Here is an 18639-nt window from a genome sequence, read left to right on the forward strand (position 1 = left end):
ATTGTTTGTTCCATAAAAATTTATAATCCTTTTGTTTAATATTATACAAAAAAATTCTACTCCCAATTGTTTGTTCCATAAAAATTTATAATCCTTTTGTTTAATATATATGCAAACATATTATATTACAATTTTGTTTCTTAATCCAATTAAATGTTGCCCTTCTTTTTTGTGGTGAATTTAGTCCATTAACAGTCCAAGACAATAATTTGTAATCCATCATGGTGCAAATTCTTTATTTTCTTCAAAAAATCTACGCAGCTCCTGAGCATTTGTAAGTGTGACTCTTTTCCCCTGGAGTTCAAAGCTCAAGCCTTCAGGTATAATCCATCTGAATCTTGTGCCATTGTCCCTCAGTTTTTCTGTCAATTTTTTATATGTTCTCCTATCATTTATCACTTGCCTTGGTAGCTCCTTCATGGTTCTCACTTTACTGCCTCCCACTATCAGTGCCTTTTCAAAATTTTTATTCATGATCCTTCCCACCATTTCTTTTGTCATATATCTTACAACAACATCTCTTGGTAGATTATTTTTCTTGGCAAAAAAGTGAATTCACTCTGTACATATAATCATACATATTTTTAGTCTCTTCAGGATCTTCCTTTAAGAATTCTGCAATTATTTTTATTATATATCCTTTCAAGTCACCATCCTCCACTTCAGGTACTCCTCTCAAACGTATCTGAGTTTCCATCATTTTGCAGTCATGGATTGTCACTTTTTCTTGAATTTTCAACAAGGTGGCATCATAAACTTTCATTTTCCCTTCTACTTCCTGCACTTTCTTAGCTGTTTCCCCAGCCTCCTTTTTGAGATCTTCCATATCCTTTTTAATCTCTAATAATTTCTTCTTTAGATTCATCTATCATCTTCCTCACCCCTCTCATCAATCTGGCTTCCATTGCGTCCAATTGTTCCTGAATCTTCTCCATTGAAAGAGCCCTAGTTCGGGGCTGCTTGGCTTCAGACATTTAAAAAAAAACACCAAAAATTTTAACTTCACAGATTTCAATTTTAACTGTCAGGTTCAAAAAATTAGGTCTTACTTTTTATAGTCAGCTTAGTTTCACCTTCCTCAGAGCTTTCTAGACCAGGATATTCATTTTTAAAGCCTTAAAAACCCCTCAAAAAACAGCGAAATTTTTGACCTCACCAATTTTTGTTTTAACTGTCAGATTCAAAAGAGTAGAATTTGCCCTTTACAGCAAGCCTAATTTTGCCATCCTCTGAGGTCCCAAAGTCCAGATATTAATTTTTAAAGTCTTTAAATTTTCCAAAATGGCGGCTGCGACTTTTTATCACTCCTTAAAATTTCTATTCCCTTTTTAAAAATTCTGAGGACTACCCAAATAATGTGACCAATAGTACTTATCTTCTTACCCCTTTTCCAGTTAGTTCCAACAATTTATATTGTCCCGAATTCTTTTTATAACAATGTCTTTAATTAAACCTCCCAGCAATGGCCGACGATGTTTCTCAATAGAATTTATTCCTAGAGTAGGTTTTCTTTTCACTACTTCCTGTTCTGGTTACTACAAAGTCACAAGAAGATCTCATGATACTTGACGTACTTCCTGTCTTGCTCAGACGTGCTGCAGGTCTGTTCCAGTATGACGATGTTGCTTTTCTTTCCAAAACCGCAAGTAGACAAAACAATAAATTCCTTCCCACTTTTTAGCACTTTTTAACACTGTCCATTATAGTTATAAAATCCAAATTTCACCTCTTCCTTCCCTCTTCTTCCAAGCTCTCTATATTCCCTTTTACCACCTTTTAACTTTGTCCCTTTAAGCTATAAATAGCTCCGGAGTGAAAAAATAATCTTCTGTACCTTTTCTTCTGATTATCCTAGTTTCCACTGGTCTTTCCAAGCTTTAGCTGTTTACAATGTCCAAGAAGGTTAGGATCCTGATGAGCTTATGTCAAATGAATGACTCTGGATACTTCTGCAGACGATTACTATGCAACTTCCCCTGAGATCCCTCAAAGCCTCAAAAGAGTCCCTTCCGGGGCTCTCTTTAAGCCAAGGTAAATCTCATTAAAGTGTCCCGTGCCTGTCTTGGACTAATCTCTAACTGTGAAAAGTAGGCAGTAGGCATTAATTTGCCCTCCACTAAACCGAACAGAAGTTCCAGCCAGCTCCCTTTATGAGAGACAGCTCAGCTCAACATTTTCCTCCCCCGGAAGTCCGCACCAAACTCCTTTTTCAACTTGTTTCAATCCTGAGCTGAAATCTTAGAATCTTTTTTTGTAATAACCATATTATTATCATATTACTATACCAGATTAGTGGTGTTTTGTTGGCAATTAATGTCTTTAATAACTTGATGTTGTCATATAGCAATTTCAGAAATTTCAGTTACAAGACTAAGAAGTATTTGGTGGATTGGCTACATCAGGGGAGTGTAGCCTAATATGCAAATGTGTTCATGCTACAAAAAAAGCCAAGGTGATCAATTGTAATATTTTCCATAAAGGCCCAATCTATTTTATCAAATGCCTTTTCTGTGTCAATGGAAAAATTTGTGCGCATACATCTTCAGCAAGGTTTATTAAATTAAACAACCTTCTGATGTTCCAAGGCCTTATGCATCCTTATATTTGATCCATATCAATATAAGTATCTAGTATGCCATTTAATCTATTAGCCAAAATGTAAAATCTTTTTCAGAACTTCAGTATGAGACTGACAGTAGCCCCTTAACATTCTTTCAGTGCCTTCAGATAAGAAATTTAATTGAAACCAGATTTCATAAGAAGAATATTTTCTTCCCTTTAAATCAATTTGATTACTGTTTAATTTAATTTTATTAATTTTATTTAATTTATATCGCACCCTCCCCATCAAAGGCAGGCTCAGGGTGGCTCACAGATTAGGGTCAAACAATGACCAAATAAGATAAAACAGCAATAAAAATGAGACATAAAACAATTATTTAAATCAATCCAAGCTAAAACTTCCTTCAGTGTGTGTGTGTGTATATATATGTGTGTGTGTGTGTGTGTGTATAATTTTTTGTCCACTGTGTGACACAGAGTGTTGGACTGGATGGGCCATTGGCCTGATCCAACATGGCTTCTCTTATGTTCTTAAGTTAGGAATAAAAGAATCCTAGAAATAACTGGGATAATATCTGGGAAATATCTGGGAATTACTAGAAACATTGGTAGACAGCATTTGCAGGCTCTCAAGGACTGTTTTTTGTTTTCCCTTTCTTTTCCCCCTGAACTTGTTTCTGTAAATCAAGCATTTCCATGGGCTTCCATGCTGCTTTTGTCAATTCCAAATGAGTTATCAAAGATTTCAGGTTTTCACGGCTGGCATCATCATTAGGGTTTGTAGAATCTTTCGGGCTCAAGTGCCGTGTTCTACTGGAGAAAACTTTCTCCAGTAGAACACGGCACTTGAGCCCGAAAGATTTCTCCAAACCCAAATGAGTCAGTTTCAAGAGGGCCCCCCCCCTTTTGTCCCAGTTCCTTTGTGTTCTTTCCCATTTTTTTGCTCAGAGCTTGCAAAATCTCTCCCCTTTGCCTGGATCTTTCCTTTAAGATTAGTTCTTTTAAGCTTGCAGTGACACAGTGGCACTGGGTTCTGCTGGGCTTTCTGCACATTGCAGCTGGTTGAGGCTGGCTTGCAAAATCCTCATTCCCTATTTGAATTTGTTGTGAGTTTGTGCTTTGAAGACTGGCATCAGTTCTGTTAAGCTTGCACTGCTTCTGCTGGACATTCTGTCCATTGAAACTTGCAAAAATGGCCCCCATCTTTAGTTTCTACTGTGGAGATTCTCTGGTTTGACATTACTCCTTTTTTGCTAGTATTGCCATAGTGGCATTTGTTCTGCTGAGCATTCTATTCACTGCAACTGATTGTTTATTTTATTTAATTATTTGATTTATATTCCCCACCAAAGCAGGCTCAGGGTGGTACTGAGTTTGAAAAAAATGTCCCCCTTTCAATTCCCATTACAGAGATTCTCTGGTTTGATTTTGGTTCTGTCTATTTTGGCACATTAGTTTTTGGTTTTGCTAGGATTGTGCAGTTAATAAATCTGTCGGGAGGAATATTATACTTGTTATAAGCACTGCCTTCTACATTTCGTCATTATAGGTACCAATTATATTTTTGGAAAGAGACTGTTTAGGTTCTTAGCACATTTCGGATGGATGTTAATAGATGGTTATACTGTTGAATGAATTTGCTTGATATTGTGCACTGTGGAAGTTTGTAATATTGGTAAGAAAATTTGCATGAATTTTTGTACTAGTGATTTCGATGAAAGCATATGATATTTTTTATTAGTGGTATTTATACTGTTAAGAGGCTATATACATAAATCAACACAGAGAATATATACATGAGTTTATTTAGCATATTTAAATCTATCCGTGATGCAAAGAGCAGCACCTCCTTCGGTCTTGTGCAACGGCTCTTTTTCCATTCTGCTCATCTGGAGTTGAGATTGGAGTGGGACTCTTCATGCACTTTCCATGAAATTAACCTTTAGTTTTTCCCTTTTAGCCTATAATGAGCGATACGCAGACACAGCCAAAGACATAATCATTTATTCAGGGGATGAGTTCTTCCCGCCTGACAACTCACGTTATTACTTTTCTCAACTGGAAGGTACAAAATATCTTCAGTAAGTTTATACTCCAAAAATACGTTCTACTTTTCCTTCCTGTTCCTAAATAATAGAAGTTGTAGGAATGGCAAAAATCCCACGAAATTACATTTTTGGCCTTTCAGAGAGGACTCATCAGATCCAAGCTCAACAGCAACTGCACATGACTTGCTTCTATGAAACTTACATAATTGACCCTGGCTAGGTTACTGGCTACTGATCAACAGCAACCATTCCACAAAAGCCACTCTAGCATTGCAGGCCCAGGGCTTGGCAAGGGGAGGTCTTGCAGAGAGTCACAAAAACACACAACTCCAAATGTTTGGAATAAGACAGGCCACAACATTATTTTTATATGCATGTGCATTTGTGCGTGTGTGTGTACCTGGAAGCCATGGTGACCTCCGGTGACAGACCCCTGCTGGGGGCCTGTAAGATATTTAGAGGGGTGCCTGAATAAAGCCTGCCCCTTCTTCCCAACTCTGATATTCCAAGGAGGTCTCCCAAGAATTTGCCAGAGTTAACCCTGCTTAGCTTCCAAGATCTGGTGAGATCCAGGTCAGAGCAGATCACAGCATTTATTGCAGAGGTGTCAAACATGCAGCCTGGGGGCCAAATCAGGCTCCCAGAGGGTTCCCATCAGGCCCCCGAGCAACTGGCTTCTGTCTGCTTCCTTCTCCCTCTCTCTTGCTTCCTTCTGCATCACAGCTTGCTTTGCAAGGCTTGCTCAATCACACAGGAGCTACAGAGCAAGATCTCTATTTTCTCCATTGGCTGAGGCTTCTCCCTTGGGGAGGAAGAGGGGAGGGAGAGCTTGCTTCTGAGCAAAGCCTCTCTTCCTTCTATTAGCTGAGGCTCCTCCCCCTCTTAGTCCCCTGGGGAAGGAAGGAAAGAGCCAGAGCTTGCTTTGCCCAGTTCCCTGGATCCCATGGGAGAAATAGAAAGAAAGCACCTTTAAGACCAATGAGTGCTAATGTTTTAAGCATATTTTAAGAGGGTTTTTTTTTTAAAAAAAAAATTTGTGTCCTTTATAAAGTGTATATCTCTGCTACCTAATCTTAAATAGGTACACACATGGCCCAACCCAACATGGCCAGCCCAACAAGGTCTCTCACTTATGTTAGATTCGGCCCTCATAACAAATGAGTTCCACACCCCTGATTTATTGATTATAGATGAAGGAGCATTGGCAAAGCATGTGGGTGGATCCTGAGATATCAAGCAAGCCACCTGCCTCTCAATAAGATATCCCACAGCCTGCCTGATAGAGAAAACCCAGGAGTGACAAATAGTGGTATCTTAAGGGTGGTGTCTGTTGAGTACTGTTGAACCTCTTCCTTAGCCGCGTATATGTTTTCATGGCAGCAAATTAATCATTAGCATGACAGGATTAACCTGTTTAACTTCCTTACATTGTTCTCATCTCCTCTATTTTACCCTCACAAAACCCCTGTGAGGTAGGGTCAAGCTAAGGATGTGTGACTGGATCAAAATCACCAAGCAAGCATCCTGAATAGAGCAGGGGCTTGAACCCAGATATGATTGCTCCCAGTCCAAAATGCTAACCAGCGGGGGGGGGGGGGGGGGGGGGTGCGAGCAGGAACGCACAGGAACGCAGTACTGGCTGGCTTGGCACCCAGGGTGTGACCTAATATGCAAATGAATTCCTGCTGGACTTTTTCTACAATAAAAGCCCTGCTAACCGGTACAGTTCTGACAAGTTAGGGAAGTAGTTAATCCCCTTGTGCCTTTTCTTAGAGGAGAAATTTTCTACCCGCCTTTTCTGCACTGCCTACACTTTTTCTATTTGTTTGTTTTTGTGAGCAGACCTCATTTTGGGCAGGAGTTCACACGAGCAGAGCTCTGGAACCTCTAAATTGTATTGTTGCTTGCTTCTGGGCTCCATTGTTCGAACTCCCTGAGAGAATTTTGCTGAACTCTAAGATTTGACAAACTTCTTAACATTTTCCCCCATAAAAATGGGGAAATAACCAAAACACATTAAGCAGACAGATGGAAATCATCCTCATACCACTGTGGCCATATAGGAAAAAGTCATTTAAAAAGTATGATGGGAAGAAGGTTTTATTCTGACAATTATAATTCCAGAAGCCTTTTAAGGTAGATGCTGAGCTGACATAATTTAGTACACCTTCCAGTGATGTCAGGGGTTTGTGGCAGATGCCATTGAGTTGTGCTAACAAGCTCCGGCACCTCTTTTTGCATATGCCACACACCCGTGACATCACTGGAAGGTGTACTAAATTGTATCAGCTCAGCATCTATCTTAAAAGGCTTCTTGAATTACAATTGTCCTACTAAACCCTTACTCCCACCATACTTCTTAAATTACTTTGAAATAGGAGTGGCAGGATGATTTCCATCTGTCTTCTTTATATGTTTTGGTTATTTTCCCCTTTTTTTGTGGGGGGAAATATTAGCAAATTTGTCAAATCTTAAGAGTGCAGCAAAAATTTCCACAGGAGGGTTGAGCCCAGAAGTAAGTTTTTTTGGGGGAAGAGGGGTAAGAAAGAAAGAGCACAGTAAAACGTAGAGGTTCTGGAGCTCCGCTTCTGTGAGCTCCTGCCCAAAATGAGGCTGGAGTGCCATATTGTGATGAGCTTTAAATGACAGAAAGTTCATCTAGAAAATAGGAAGGTATATGTTGGAGAAAACAAGAAATGCAGTCTAGTTTACTGAAGCTATATCTTGACAGCTACACAGTTAAAAGCTAAAGATAGCTACACAGGTCCTTTCTGTTTTTAAGGTCCTTTTAAAGCCACCTCCGTCGCTTTAAAAAACCACTTCCATATTCACTTGTGCGCTCACCTCACTCTCCCATCGGATTTTGAAATTCCTTCCACATCCTTTCCCCAGCATTCTGTTGTCACTTCTCTGTATCTCTGTAGTTTCCAAGAGTGGTTTTTCAGAACAGTATTTCTCCCTCTTCCTCTTAATTCACTTCCAAGCCTTTAAAAGCAGAAACATTTCCTCAGACTTTCACCCTCCCCTTCTCAGGCAGGCTAATTGGTCTGTTCTTATTGGTCAGTTTCACACTGTGCATGTCTTTTGAAATAGGAGATTAGAAAAGTAAGTTAGCTTGGTTGGTTAAGATGCTGGGCTATTTTGTATTTGGGGGGAAAAAAAGGTTTCCTTTTAAATTGACTCTGACCACAAACATTTCATAGGTGAGACTAATGCTGTGGAACCTACTTTGTGGAGGCAGCAGCAGCGTTTTTTTTAAAAAAAAGTCTGGTCCATCATCTTCCCCTTTTGTCATTTCTAAATAGCAATGGGGTGAAACTCAGGCTGCAAAGCACTGACATTTCCACTTTCCCCCTCTCCAGCCAAGTGCTCAGCATTGACTTTCATTAAATTTTTTAAGCGGTGGCTGGCAGTGGGTTTTTTTTTTCTCCAGCAAACTCCTTGACTACTGATAAAAGGGGGAAGGAAAAGGAAAAGAAAGGTCACCTGTGCAAGCACCAGTCGTTTCCAACTCTGGGGTGACGTCGTATCACGACATTTTCACGGCAGACTTTTACGGGGTGGTTTGCCATTGCCTTCCCCAGTCATCTACACTTTCCCCCCAGCAAGCTGGGTACTCATTTTATCGACCACAGAAGAATGGAAGGCTGAGACAACCTTGAGCCGGCTACCTGAATCCAGCTTCCACTGGAATCGAACTTAGGTCATGAGCAGAGAGTTCAGACCGCAGTACTGCAGTTTTATCACTCTGCGTCACGGGGCCACTGATAAAGGGGGGAGGGGGACACTAATAGTGACCACAAAGTAAATTCAGCTGGAAGAATCTCCTATTTCAAAAGACATGCCCAGTGTGAAACTAATCGATCAGGAGAAACCAAGCCCAGAACACGACCCAAAATTTCTCATTGGTATGTAGAATATATACACTATGATTCTCAATAGAAATTGGAGAGAAAGAGAAAGATACAGAATGCAGGCACAGCATTAGAAGTAAACCCCAACCAATTCGACTCCAGTGAAAATCAGAAGTAAGCTGTGTATGCAGAATGGATCACAGTCTCTGCTCTCAGGCCGCTTAACAAAGGCAGATAATTCTGCTATAAAACGTCAAGCAAATTAGTGCATTAATAAAAGCACATCTTCAAATATATACTAAAGATCACAGCATTATACTAAACACCCTTCCCGCTCTAGTCCAGAAAAACTTTCTTTAATTTTAATTGGTCTTAGGTTAACTACGTAACATGCTGTTTACACACAATATCAGTTTTAACTCTATCATGGCTGAACTGTAGACAACTTGCAAATATTCCAACAAATTCTCACTGTCAATGTGAAGCCAGTGGCTAATTTTGAGGCCTCTGGATGATTTATGTGTGCTGCAGGTGGGTAGAGATCTTATTCTGTTATAAAGATATAAATGTGGGGGTAGGAGAGAAAAGAGAGCAAAAAAAATACTTATCATCTGGAGGGAAGATCTTTTTATTTGAATCTAAGCAATGAAGTGATTCATATCTTTTTTTTTTAACTGTTCCTTTGCAGAATCTTGCCAAACTATGATTATGTGTTTCAAGAAGAAAAACCACTCATATTTTTCATCTTTCCCTTCTACGTCAAATTGGTATACGGAAAGGAATACCTTCCCAAAGTCTCCTGGGAGATAAAAATGGTGATCCAAATTCCTACATAATAATCATTTGCAAAAAGATGTAGGCAGGAATCTGATAGTTGCTTTGTAGATTCCTTTTGCTGCCCTACTATTTCTACAATAAAAGCGCTGTGCAGTTGTATCACTTTCATCAGTGAGCATGCCAATAGGTGCCAAGGTGACTGCAGTTGGGTTTCCTGGTGCCTGTTTGCTTCTTGTCCAAGGCCTCTCTTCTCCAAAGCAACAAGACACTCCTGGCCTCAGAAATTCCACAGAAAATAATGGCCTTTGAAATTTAAGAGAAGTGTGATGCAGCCAAAGAGGTGTTTGGAGAGACCAGCTTCCTCTCTCTATACACCTGCTGCCCCTTGGAGGGAATTGGGGAAGAATTGTTAAAATGGTCCCAAAAGTTCAAGGTGATGAAAAGCACACTATTCCTGAAATCTAGATCACAAATGGATCTGAAAATTTTCCATGTGCATACTCCCTAGACAAGAACTTTCTCATTCAGCAGCACATAATGATGATGGTACTAGCTATTCCCAAAAATCCTTCCAATGCATGGTCAAGTAAACTGATCAGTATCCTCCAGACCTCAGATTCAGCAGGAGCTCACAGAAGCACAGCTTCGGAACCTTTCTGAGGGTTCCCCCTCTTCCTCCCCACCTACATTATCCATTGAATAGTACATGCAGCTGTATAACAATCTCTGGATTAGGAGAGCAGCCAGCCAGCCAGCCACCAGGGGCTTTGCCACACCCCCAGCAGCCCTCATTAACTCCTGGAGAAGCCCATGCCACCCTTTCTCCAATTCTTACGTGATTTTGGGTGGCAGGTGGCTTGCTGGCCTTTTGACTGGGGGGGGGGGAGTGGCCCAGGAGTGCCCTAGGCAAGCAAGGCCTTCTTGGGCTGGTTGGATCTCTAGCCAGCCCAAGCAGGCCCTGCTCATCTGGGGTTCTCCTTTCTTGCATTGGGTATCTTTTGGCTGGTGGGGCATATGCTAATGAGTTATGCTAATGACTATTTTTCTACAAAATGACCCCTGGAATCCTCCATTAGGCAGCGGAAGCCTTCTTCAATCTAGGGTTCTTACACTCAAGGAAAACTCTTTAGGCGGGTGATGGGCCTCAGAAGTGGTAGAATACAGGTCACTGTCACTTGGAAGTTCTGGTAAAAGCCCAGGAACCAAACAGTAGACAGAGCCACCTGGGTCTTCCTGGTGAGTATGTAAAGGAAGAGACACAGCAGAATCCACCCCCTGCCCCCCGCAAGCTACTCTGCTACTCTATCTGCTGAGCTCAAGCTGTTACTCTCCGTGGTTCTGCATAGTGTTTGTCTAGGGTAGTCTGGTTTTTGTTTAAAGTGCTTCCCACAGTTTACAAGAGATTATGTTGGTCCTACACAAGCCATATCTCTCTGTTTGAGGTTACCCACGCAAAACCCTCTGAAATGACTGCCCATGCCTGCTATGGGACTTTCCTGTAGACTGTGGACCAACTGTTGCATCTTTGTCCTGCTTTTGCTCGAAGGAGCTCAAGTATATAGTGATAGTGTTCCCCGCACATAGACACACAGAGACCACTCTGTGAGATGGGTTAGAGAAGGTGATGGGCCCAAGGTCAAACTGTAAGCTTCATGGCTGAGTGAATATTTAAACCTGGCCTTCCAGGTCCTAGTCTAGTACCCAGATTACCAAGCCATCCTGGCATGCCCAGCCTTCTAGAAAGGCTCAGCTTCTAAAATGTGGACAGATCTTTGATTTCTCCTTACTGGTGTCCTCCTCTCTTTCTAGACAAACACCAGTGGGACTATCATTCTACGTGCCTACAATGTCTACAGAGTCTATTCTTATCATGCTGACACAGTTGGGGGTACCAGGTAGGGTTCTTCCAGCCACATTAAATTGTGCTATTTAATCTCTGACAAATATTTGTCTCAGCAGATAACACACAACCTATTCTTCCTTTCTCATTCCTAGGCGAGACTTCAGGATGGAGATAGCAGCTGGCAACTCTTCTAAAAACAACCCTGTAAAATGGATCCAGACTGAATTGAGGGAAACAGTGAGTATCTGTTCCTTGACCTGGCTTATTGATTTGGGACCAGGGAGTGTCAGTGGAGACAGCTGAGATGACAGCTTGGAACCCACCAAATATAAGTGGAAACAACAGGTGGTCGAGGTCTTTCACTTTTCTCCCCTTACCTGGAGCTCTTTCCATCCCTGGGAATTTCATCCTTGGGATGGTGTCATTTATGTGTGCTAATAGATGTGTGACTTGGGCTGCTGAACTGGGAAGATTAGGGAGAATAAGCTTGCTTTTTCTTATTTGCAATCCCCAAATAATCTCTAAATCTACACTGCAGCATGGCCACTCTCATCACTCTTTGACAGGCTCAAGGAAAGGCAGGCAGAAAGCCCCACAAAACTATTTTTCACCTTTCCATGGCATATCTTATATATTTACAAGCCCTATGTTTGTGGCACTTTCCAGCTCCCTCATCAGCTGTGGTGTGCACTCAATCAACCTTTGGTCCATCAATTGCCACTCAAGGTCTGTCACATTCCATAGCCTGAGTATTGAGGTACCGTTTCACAGAGGAGAGAAAGAAAGCCTTCCCTCCATTGGCTGAGGGAGGGAGGGGGATGGAAACAGTCACAGAAAGCCCTCCCTCAATTCACTGAGGGCTCCACCCACCCCCGTTTGAGAAACCAAACAGTAGACAGAGCCACCTGGATCTTCCTGGTGAATATGTAAAAGGAAGAGACACAGCAGAGTCCACCCCGCCCCCCCCCCGCCCCCCCCGCCCCCCTCCGCCAAAGCTACTCTGCTTTTCTTTTCCTGTTAGTCTGAAGAAGTTGTTTGAAATACTTTTGACCAACATTGAAGAGCTCTCTGGAGAGGCACTATATCAGCTCCCGTAAGTGATTTGTCCCAGTGAGATCACAAAAGTGTGTGTGTGCTGTTATTTTGGCTGCTTTTTGAGTGTGTATATGTATTTGTGTGTGCGTACATGTGGCATAGCAGTTTCACTTCAGAGCAAGGTCTTTCAGACACACCTTCTTGCTGTGGAAGCTGACTGGGTATTTTCAGACCAATCACAGACTTTCAGCTAACGTGCTTCACAGGGGCTTGCTGTGCAGATTAAAAGGGAGAGACAAGACTAATGTATGTTGCTTTGCTCCCCTCTGTAGAGAAAGACTGCACTTTTCCTTGGTAGAGGCTGCAGGGTGGGGTGGAGATGGAAACCAATCTACCCCATCTCTTTTGCCCCCCATCCCTTCTTTTTGAAGATACCCCCTTCTTAGGGTGGCCATAATTTCTGCAGGCCAGCCAGGGACACCTTGAGGGGGGAAGGAATGTGTGTGTGCAAAAGCGCCGCCGGAAACAGGAAGTGACGTAACTTCCGGTGACGTCACTTCCGGTGATGTCATGCCACCGCCGGAAACAGGAAGTGACATCACTTCCTGTGACATCATTTCCCCCACGCCACTTGCCGGAAACAGGAAGTGACATCACTTCCTGTGACATCATTTCCCCGCGCCACCTGCCGGAAGCAGGAAGTGACATCACTTCCTGTGACATCATTTCCCCCAAATGCCACTGCCGGAAACAGGAAGTGACTTCACAGCACTTCCTGTGACGTCCCCAAAAATCCCCCAAATATCACCGCCGGAAACACCAAGATTATTTATAGAGAGGGAAAGGGGGAAATAAAGTTAAATAAAACTCTTTTTTTACTTTTTTCAAAGTGAGAAGACTAGAGAGAACGGGTTCCACGCTGAGAAGCCAGTCAGATTCCAGTGAGATTCCAGTGAGACTGTGCTGCATAATGCAGCCTATTTATTTTGTCCTGTTTGCTCTGTTGGCTCTATCTGCGCCACCTTCATCACTTTCGGGGTGTGGATCTCCCATTGGGGTGGTCTCCCGACTCCCTCTGCCGGCTGTTTCTGATAGCCCTGCGCCCCCTCTTTCATTTGATATGTGTCCCGTGCGGGTGCCACCCTCCCGCCGGGAGATGCCGCAAAATGAGCCCCCTTGAGGCTTATGGCGGCAGGGCTCGGGGGAAGCGAGCTAGACTGCTGTTCTTTTGAGGGGTTATAGAGTGTTTCGAGCCCGTCCCTGTGGCATCGGTCCCATCATTGTGGGACCCAGGAGGCCGGTGCAGCGGCCCGCCGAAGCAGCCTGTCACTAATAACACAGGTCGAGATGCAGGACAGGAACCCGGAAGTGACCGACAGGCTGCTTCAGCTGGTTTGGCGGAAGGAAGGAAGGAAGGAAGGAAGGAAGGAAGGAGGGAAGGAAGGAAGGAAGGAAGGAAGGGAGGGAGGGAGGGAGGAAGGAAGGAAGGGAGGGAGGGAGGGAGGGAGGGAGGGAGGGAGGGAGGGAGGAGGGAAGGAGGGAAGGAGGGAAGGAAGGAAGGAAGGAAGGAAGGAAGGAAGGAAGGAAGGAAGGAAGGAAGGAAGGAAGGAAGGAAGGAAAAGAGGGAGGAGGGAGGGAGGGAAGGAAGGAAGGAAGGGAGGAGGGAGGGAGGGAAGGAGGGAAGGAAGGAAGAAAGGAAGGAAGGAAGGAAGGAAGGAAGGAAGGAGGGAGGAAGGAAGGAGGGAGGAAGGAGGGAGGGAGGGAGGGAAGGAAGGGAGGAGGGAGGGAGGGAAGGAGGAAAGGAAGAAAGGAAGGGAGGAGGGAGGGAGGAGGGAGGGAGGGAAGGAGGGAGGGAGGGAGGGAAGGAAGGAGGGAGGGAGGAAGAAAGGAAGGAAGGAGGGAGGAAGGAAGGACGGAGGGAGGGAAGGAAGGGAGGAGGGAGGGAGGGAAGGAAGGAAGAAAGGAAGGAGGGAGGGAGGAAGGAAGGAGGGAGGAAGGGAAGGAAGGGAGGAGGGAGGGAGGGAAAGAGGGAAGGAAGGAGGGAGGGAGGGAAGGAGGGAGGGAAGGAAGGAAGGGAGGGAGGGAGGGAGGAGGGAGGGAGGGAAGGAAGGAAGGGAGGAGGGAGGGAGGGAAGGAGGGAAGGAAGGAGGGAAGGAAGGAAGGAGGGAGGAAGGAAGGAAGGAAGGAAGGAGGGAGGAAGGAGGGAGGGAGGGAAGGAGGAAAGGAAGGAAGGAAGGAAGGAGGGAGGGAGGAGGGAAGGAGGGAGGGAGGGAAGGAAGGAGGGAGGGAGGAAGGAAGAAAGGAAGGAAGGAGGGAGGAAGGAAGGACGGAGGGAGGGAAGGAAGGAAGGGAGGAGGGAGGGAGGGAAGGAAGGAAGAAAGGAAGGAAGAAAGGAAGAAAGAAAGAAAGAAAGGAGGGAGGGAGGAAGGAAGGAAGGAGGGAGGAAGGAAAGGAAGGGAGGAGGGAGGGAGGGAAAGAGGGAAGGAAGGAGGGAGGGAGGGAAGGAAGGAGGGAAGGAAGGAAGGGAGGGAGGAGGGAGGGAGGGAAGGAGGGAAGGAAGGAAGAAAGGAAGGAAGGAAGGAAGAAGGAAGGAAGGAAGGAAGGAAGGAAGGAAGGAAGGAAGGAAGGAAGGAAGGAAGGAGGGAGGGAGGGAGGGAGGGAGGAAGGAAGGAAGGAAGGAAGGAAGGAAGGAAGGAAGGAAGGAAGGAAGGAAGGAAGGAAGGAAGGAAGGAAGGAAGGAAGGAAGGAAGGAAGGAAGGCCGCCCCCTCCCGCCAGCCGCCCCCCCCCCCGCTTTCGGCCACCTCCCTCCCTGCCTACCCTGCTTACCTTCTTCCAGGGCGGGTGGCGGCCTCCCCTCCGGGCATGCGTGCTGGCCAGGAGGCGCAGCGGCGGCTGGTTCTGCTGGCGGGGCTGGCAGCAGCTGAGGAGGAGGTGGCCGAGCCCACTAACCCGGGGCCTCCCGCTCCGGCCGCTGCCGCCTCCCCCTGCGAGCCCCCAGCGACCAGCGAAGGCCTCTCCGCCGCCTCCCCGGCCTCCGCCTCCAGTGGAGGCCCACGCGCGCGGCCCGGCAGCTGTGGCGGAGGCCGGGGAGGCAGCGGAGAGGCGGCGCTGGTCACTGGAGGGCCTCCGCCACCTCCGCCAGGCCCCGCACGTGGGCGGGGAAGGCGGCGAGTGAGGGAGGGAGCGTCCCCGCGCATGCGCAGAGCCCGCCACACCGCCACCAATCGCCCTGCACACGCGCGGGGACGCTCCCTCCCTCACTCGCCGCCTTCCCCGCCCACACGTGCGACCCACCGGCTCTCTGGCTGGCTAAACCGGGATCTCTAATGGTCCTGGTATAGCCAGCCCGGGAGGCGGGAATTGGGGGCTAGAACCAGGACTTTCCCGGGTGACCGGGACGGTCTGGCCACCCTACCCTTCTCTGATAACCTACCCCACATTTCCTCACTTTCTCCATTCCCCTTCCCAACAGCTGCTTTCTTGACTTACCTTGCCTCTCTCTATCATGCCCTTCCCTTCCCAGCTCCACTAACACCACCAAGGCCACTCACCCACAGCAAATTTCTAGTGCCCATTGTATTTCTCCCCACAACAGGGCCTTATTACTAGTTAAGGAAATAAGTCCACAAAGTTAAGGAGGGGGAAAAAGGATTTTCCTATACTTTGCCTTTGCTTGTACGTTTTTGGCAGACAAAAAAGTTATAGCTTCACAGTTGGGTTTTAGATTGCTACCTATCAAGCTGCTATGTTCATGTTTTAGAGTTGCATCTTACGGAATTTTTAAGCTTCCTAGAAAAATGTTGGGATGGAATCATAGAATTGGATGGGAACTCCAGGCAACAAAGAGATGTTGTCTGTTCTCTGTGATCTTTGTGCAGGAAAGAGATGTTTATAGGAAAGAAATGTCAATGCCAGCAAAAGGATGGAGAGCTTTCTTCATTCAGGTAAGTATCTCCCTGTTTGCCTTTTCTCTGCCTTTGGCTGTGCACGTTCTTGCATGATCCTAAAACTGCTAAGGGCATAGGGAAAACATTGTTTAGTTTTGCACATGGGTAACCACGGATCAGTTTCTGTTTCGCTTGAACCAAAAGAGAACTAGGATGATGTAAAGCACAGCTTTTGGTGAGGGCATTAGAGGCACAGGGCTCTGCTGGGAGAGGCTTCTGCTTGAGTGGGGAGCAAGAGAGGACCCCTGGCAGCAATTGAGAAGGCTCTTTCTCGAGTTGTTTTGAATCTTACCTCTCAGCCTGGGGATCAATAGCCATTTTTGGGTTCCTGATATGAGTACCCTCTGGGGAACATATGGGGAGAGACAGTCCCTAGGGTGGACAGGTCCTCAGCCGTATAGTTCGGAGGGCATCAATCTGAGGAGGGGGGATTTGATCCTTTGGAAGGGACCTCTTTCTTAGAAGATGGACCAATATCCTCTCTGAGGTTGAGGTTGGGTGGGTTTTGGTAGCAGTTAATTAAATTGGTAGGAATCTAGAGAGTGGAGTCCATGACAGACATTTTGACCACATGGTGCCTGCCGGGTACGAAGGCTGTGGAAATCACATGCTGTCTACATAGGTCAATAAATAGTGCTGGGGAGGATTCAGCAGTCAAAGTGTGTGCTGGCACCAATAACGCTGGGTAATGTAGACGTGAAGTCCTGGGAGAAAAAAATAGGTTACTAGGCAGGAAGTTAAAGGCCAGGACCTCAATGGTAGCATTCTCAAAAGTGGTATGGACTAGTGGTATGATCCAGCAGGGTTTATCTTCTGTTCTTGGCTTACTCCATCACTTTTCACTATCTAACTTCCAGGTTCCTATCAAGCCTAGAGGGCTCAAGGCTTCGTTAATCATATAGTTTCCATACTTGCAAAGGGTTTGGTAGAATTAGGTTTATGAGCCCATAATCCATTCCTATACCCTGACATGGATGGCCCAGGCTAGCCTAATCTCATGGAATCTAGAAAGCTAAGCAGGGTCAGCCCTGGTTAATACTTGGATGGGCAACTACAAAGGAAGTCCAATATTGCTATGCACAGGCAGGCAACGACTAACCTCCACTGACCATCTCTGACCATGAAACCCCTACAAGGTCGTCATAAGTCTGCTGCAACTTGATGGCACTTTCTATCACCACCCCATTCCCACACATCCGTAATAGCCTTTGTAATGAAACATGCTAAACAAATCTGCAATTTTACCTACAGGTTGTGTACCCTACAAAGATGATTGTAACGTCAGAAATGCTCATCATGCCGGACACTTTCCCATGCTCTGACTGCAATGGAGATGGATGCCGCGGTACACTGGTCTGACAGCCTCCACGGAACATGGATGAAGGAATTTATGTTTCATAAGAAGGAATTGGTGGGAATAATCAGCTCCGTAGCTTAAGCGATGTAGAAAATAAGCCTTTTCTTTCTAGATTGAGTGATGCAAGGCAGCCAAGTTGGTTCTAAAGCAAAATCAGCCGATGTGTTCTAGTGATTATAACACTGAATTCCGCACTTGGTTCCGAAGCAAACTGGCTCATTGTGGGCCAGTCACTCTCCCACACCCCTTCACTACTTCAGGGATTATTTTGTGAGGATAAAAATTGGAAGGCCAGCTATGCATATTGGCAGAGTTCTTGGGAGAGTGGATGGGATAAAAACCAAACAAATTTACATTGTTCTATTAACTGAGAGGTGACTTAGGCTGTGAGAGTCAGAGAGAGGGCAAAACTTCCCTCAAATTCAGTTGGTGCAATAGCTGTGCAGGAATTTGAATCTGTATTTCTCACTTCCAAAGACAGCTTTCTAGGCAATGCCCTGTCCTTCCTGCCTCTTGGACCCCCATCTTGGGTAAAGGCAGAACTTGGTAGAATGCTAGAAGATCCGTGATTAGACATCTCTACCACATTTTATTAGTAGATTGATATGGTTTGTAGGGGCCCTCATTCCAATTCCATTTTAATAATCCCAATTCTAGCCCCCCACCCCATTTAATCTACTGAGAAAGGACTGCCATTTACCCTACTGAGGTAAACATAAGATGCAAGCAGAACAGTCCCAGTCCTAGGAAACAATGGACTCTACAACAATGGATAGCAGATAAGTTTTCAACTTCCTCTCATACTTCGTCTCTATTGTGAATTAGGCCACACTTAGCTGCGATTTGCAAGTAAAGGATTCTGTAGGGTGAACGACTCATAAGTCTCACAGAGCTCTTTGGCCTTCAGTTGTCTTGAAGTCCACAACACAGCAAGAAGCAGAGCAAAATTTTCCCATCCGAAGCTAAAACACAGGGCCAAAGTTCCAATTCCAGCTCAAACACATCTGTACTCAGGCAGCCATCTTCACATCTTTCTGAGTTTAGCGCCTTTTTTTAGTGCCTCCTTGCTAAAAAGTTATGACCTATCTTCTACTGCATGTTATACGAATAATAAGCCAAAATTCCCATCAAGTAATTGCTTCTGTTACTGCTTCTCTGTTTCCCATTCATATATTTAATAAAGGTTTTCTTTGCATAACATTTACAAAATTACAG

At 45.0% G+C, this 18639-nt stretch overlaps 1 protein-coding gene across 1 annotated transcript in view; it reads left to right on the forward strand.

Annotated features, from left to right (window-relative positions):
* LOC132569141 (autocrine proliferation repressor protein A-like) overlaps positions 1-17426 on the forward strand; it is a 51040-nt gene extending 33614 nt beyond the window's left edge. The window contains exons 8-13 of the mRNA XM_060235325.1: positions 4523-4643; positions 9153-9231; positions 11051-11136; positions 11237-11321; positions 15999-16064; positions 17319-17426. Of these exons, the coding sequence (XP_060091308.1) occupies positions 4523-4643; positions 9153-9231; positions 11051-11136; positions 11237-11321; positions 15999-16064; positions 17319-17426 (545 nt within the window). The remainder of the gene's footprint in view (positions 1-4522; positions 4644-9152; positions 9232-11050; positions 11137-11236; positions 11322-15998; positions 16065-17318) is intronic.
* The last annotated feature ends 1213 nt before the right edge of the window (positions 17427-18639 follow it).

This window comes from Heteronotia binoei, chromosome 3 (genome assembly GCF_032191835.1).
Source record: "Heteronotia binoei isolate CCM8104 ecotype False Entrance Well chromosome 3, APGP_CSIRO_Hbin_v1, whole genome shotgun sequence".
Classification (NCBI taxonomy): domain Eukaryota; kingdom Metazoa; phylum Chordata; class Lepidosauria; order Squamata; family Gekkonidae; genus Heteronotia; species Heteronotia binoei.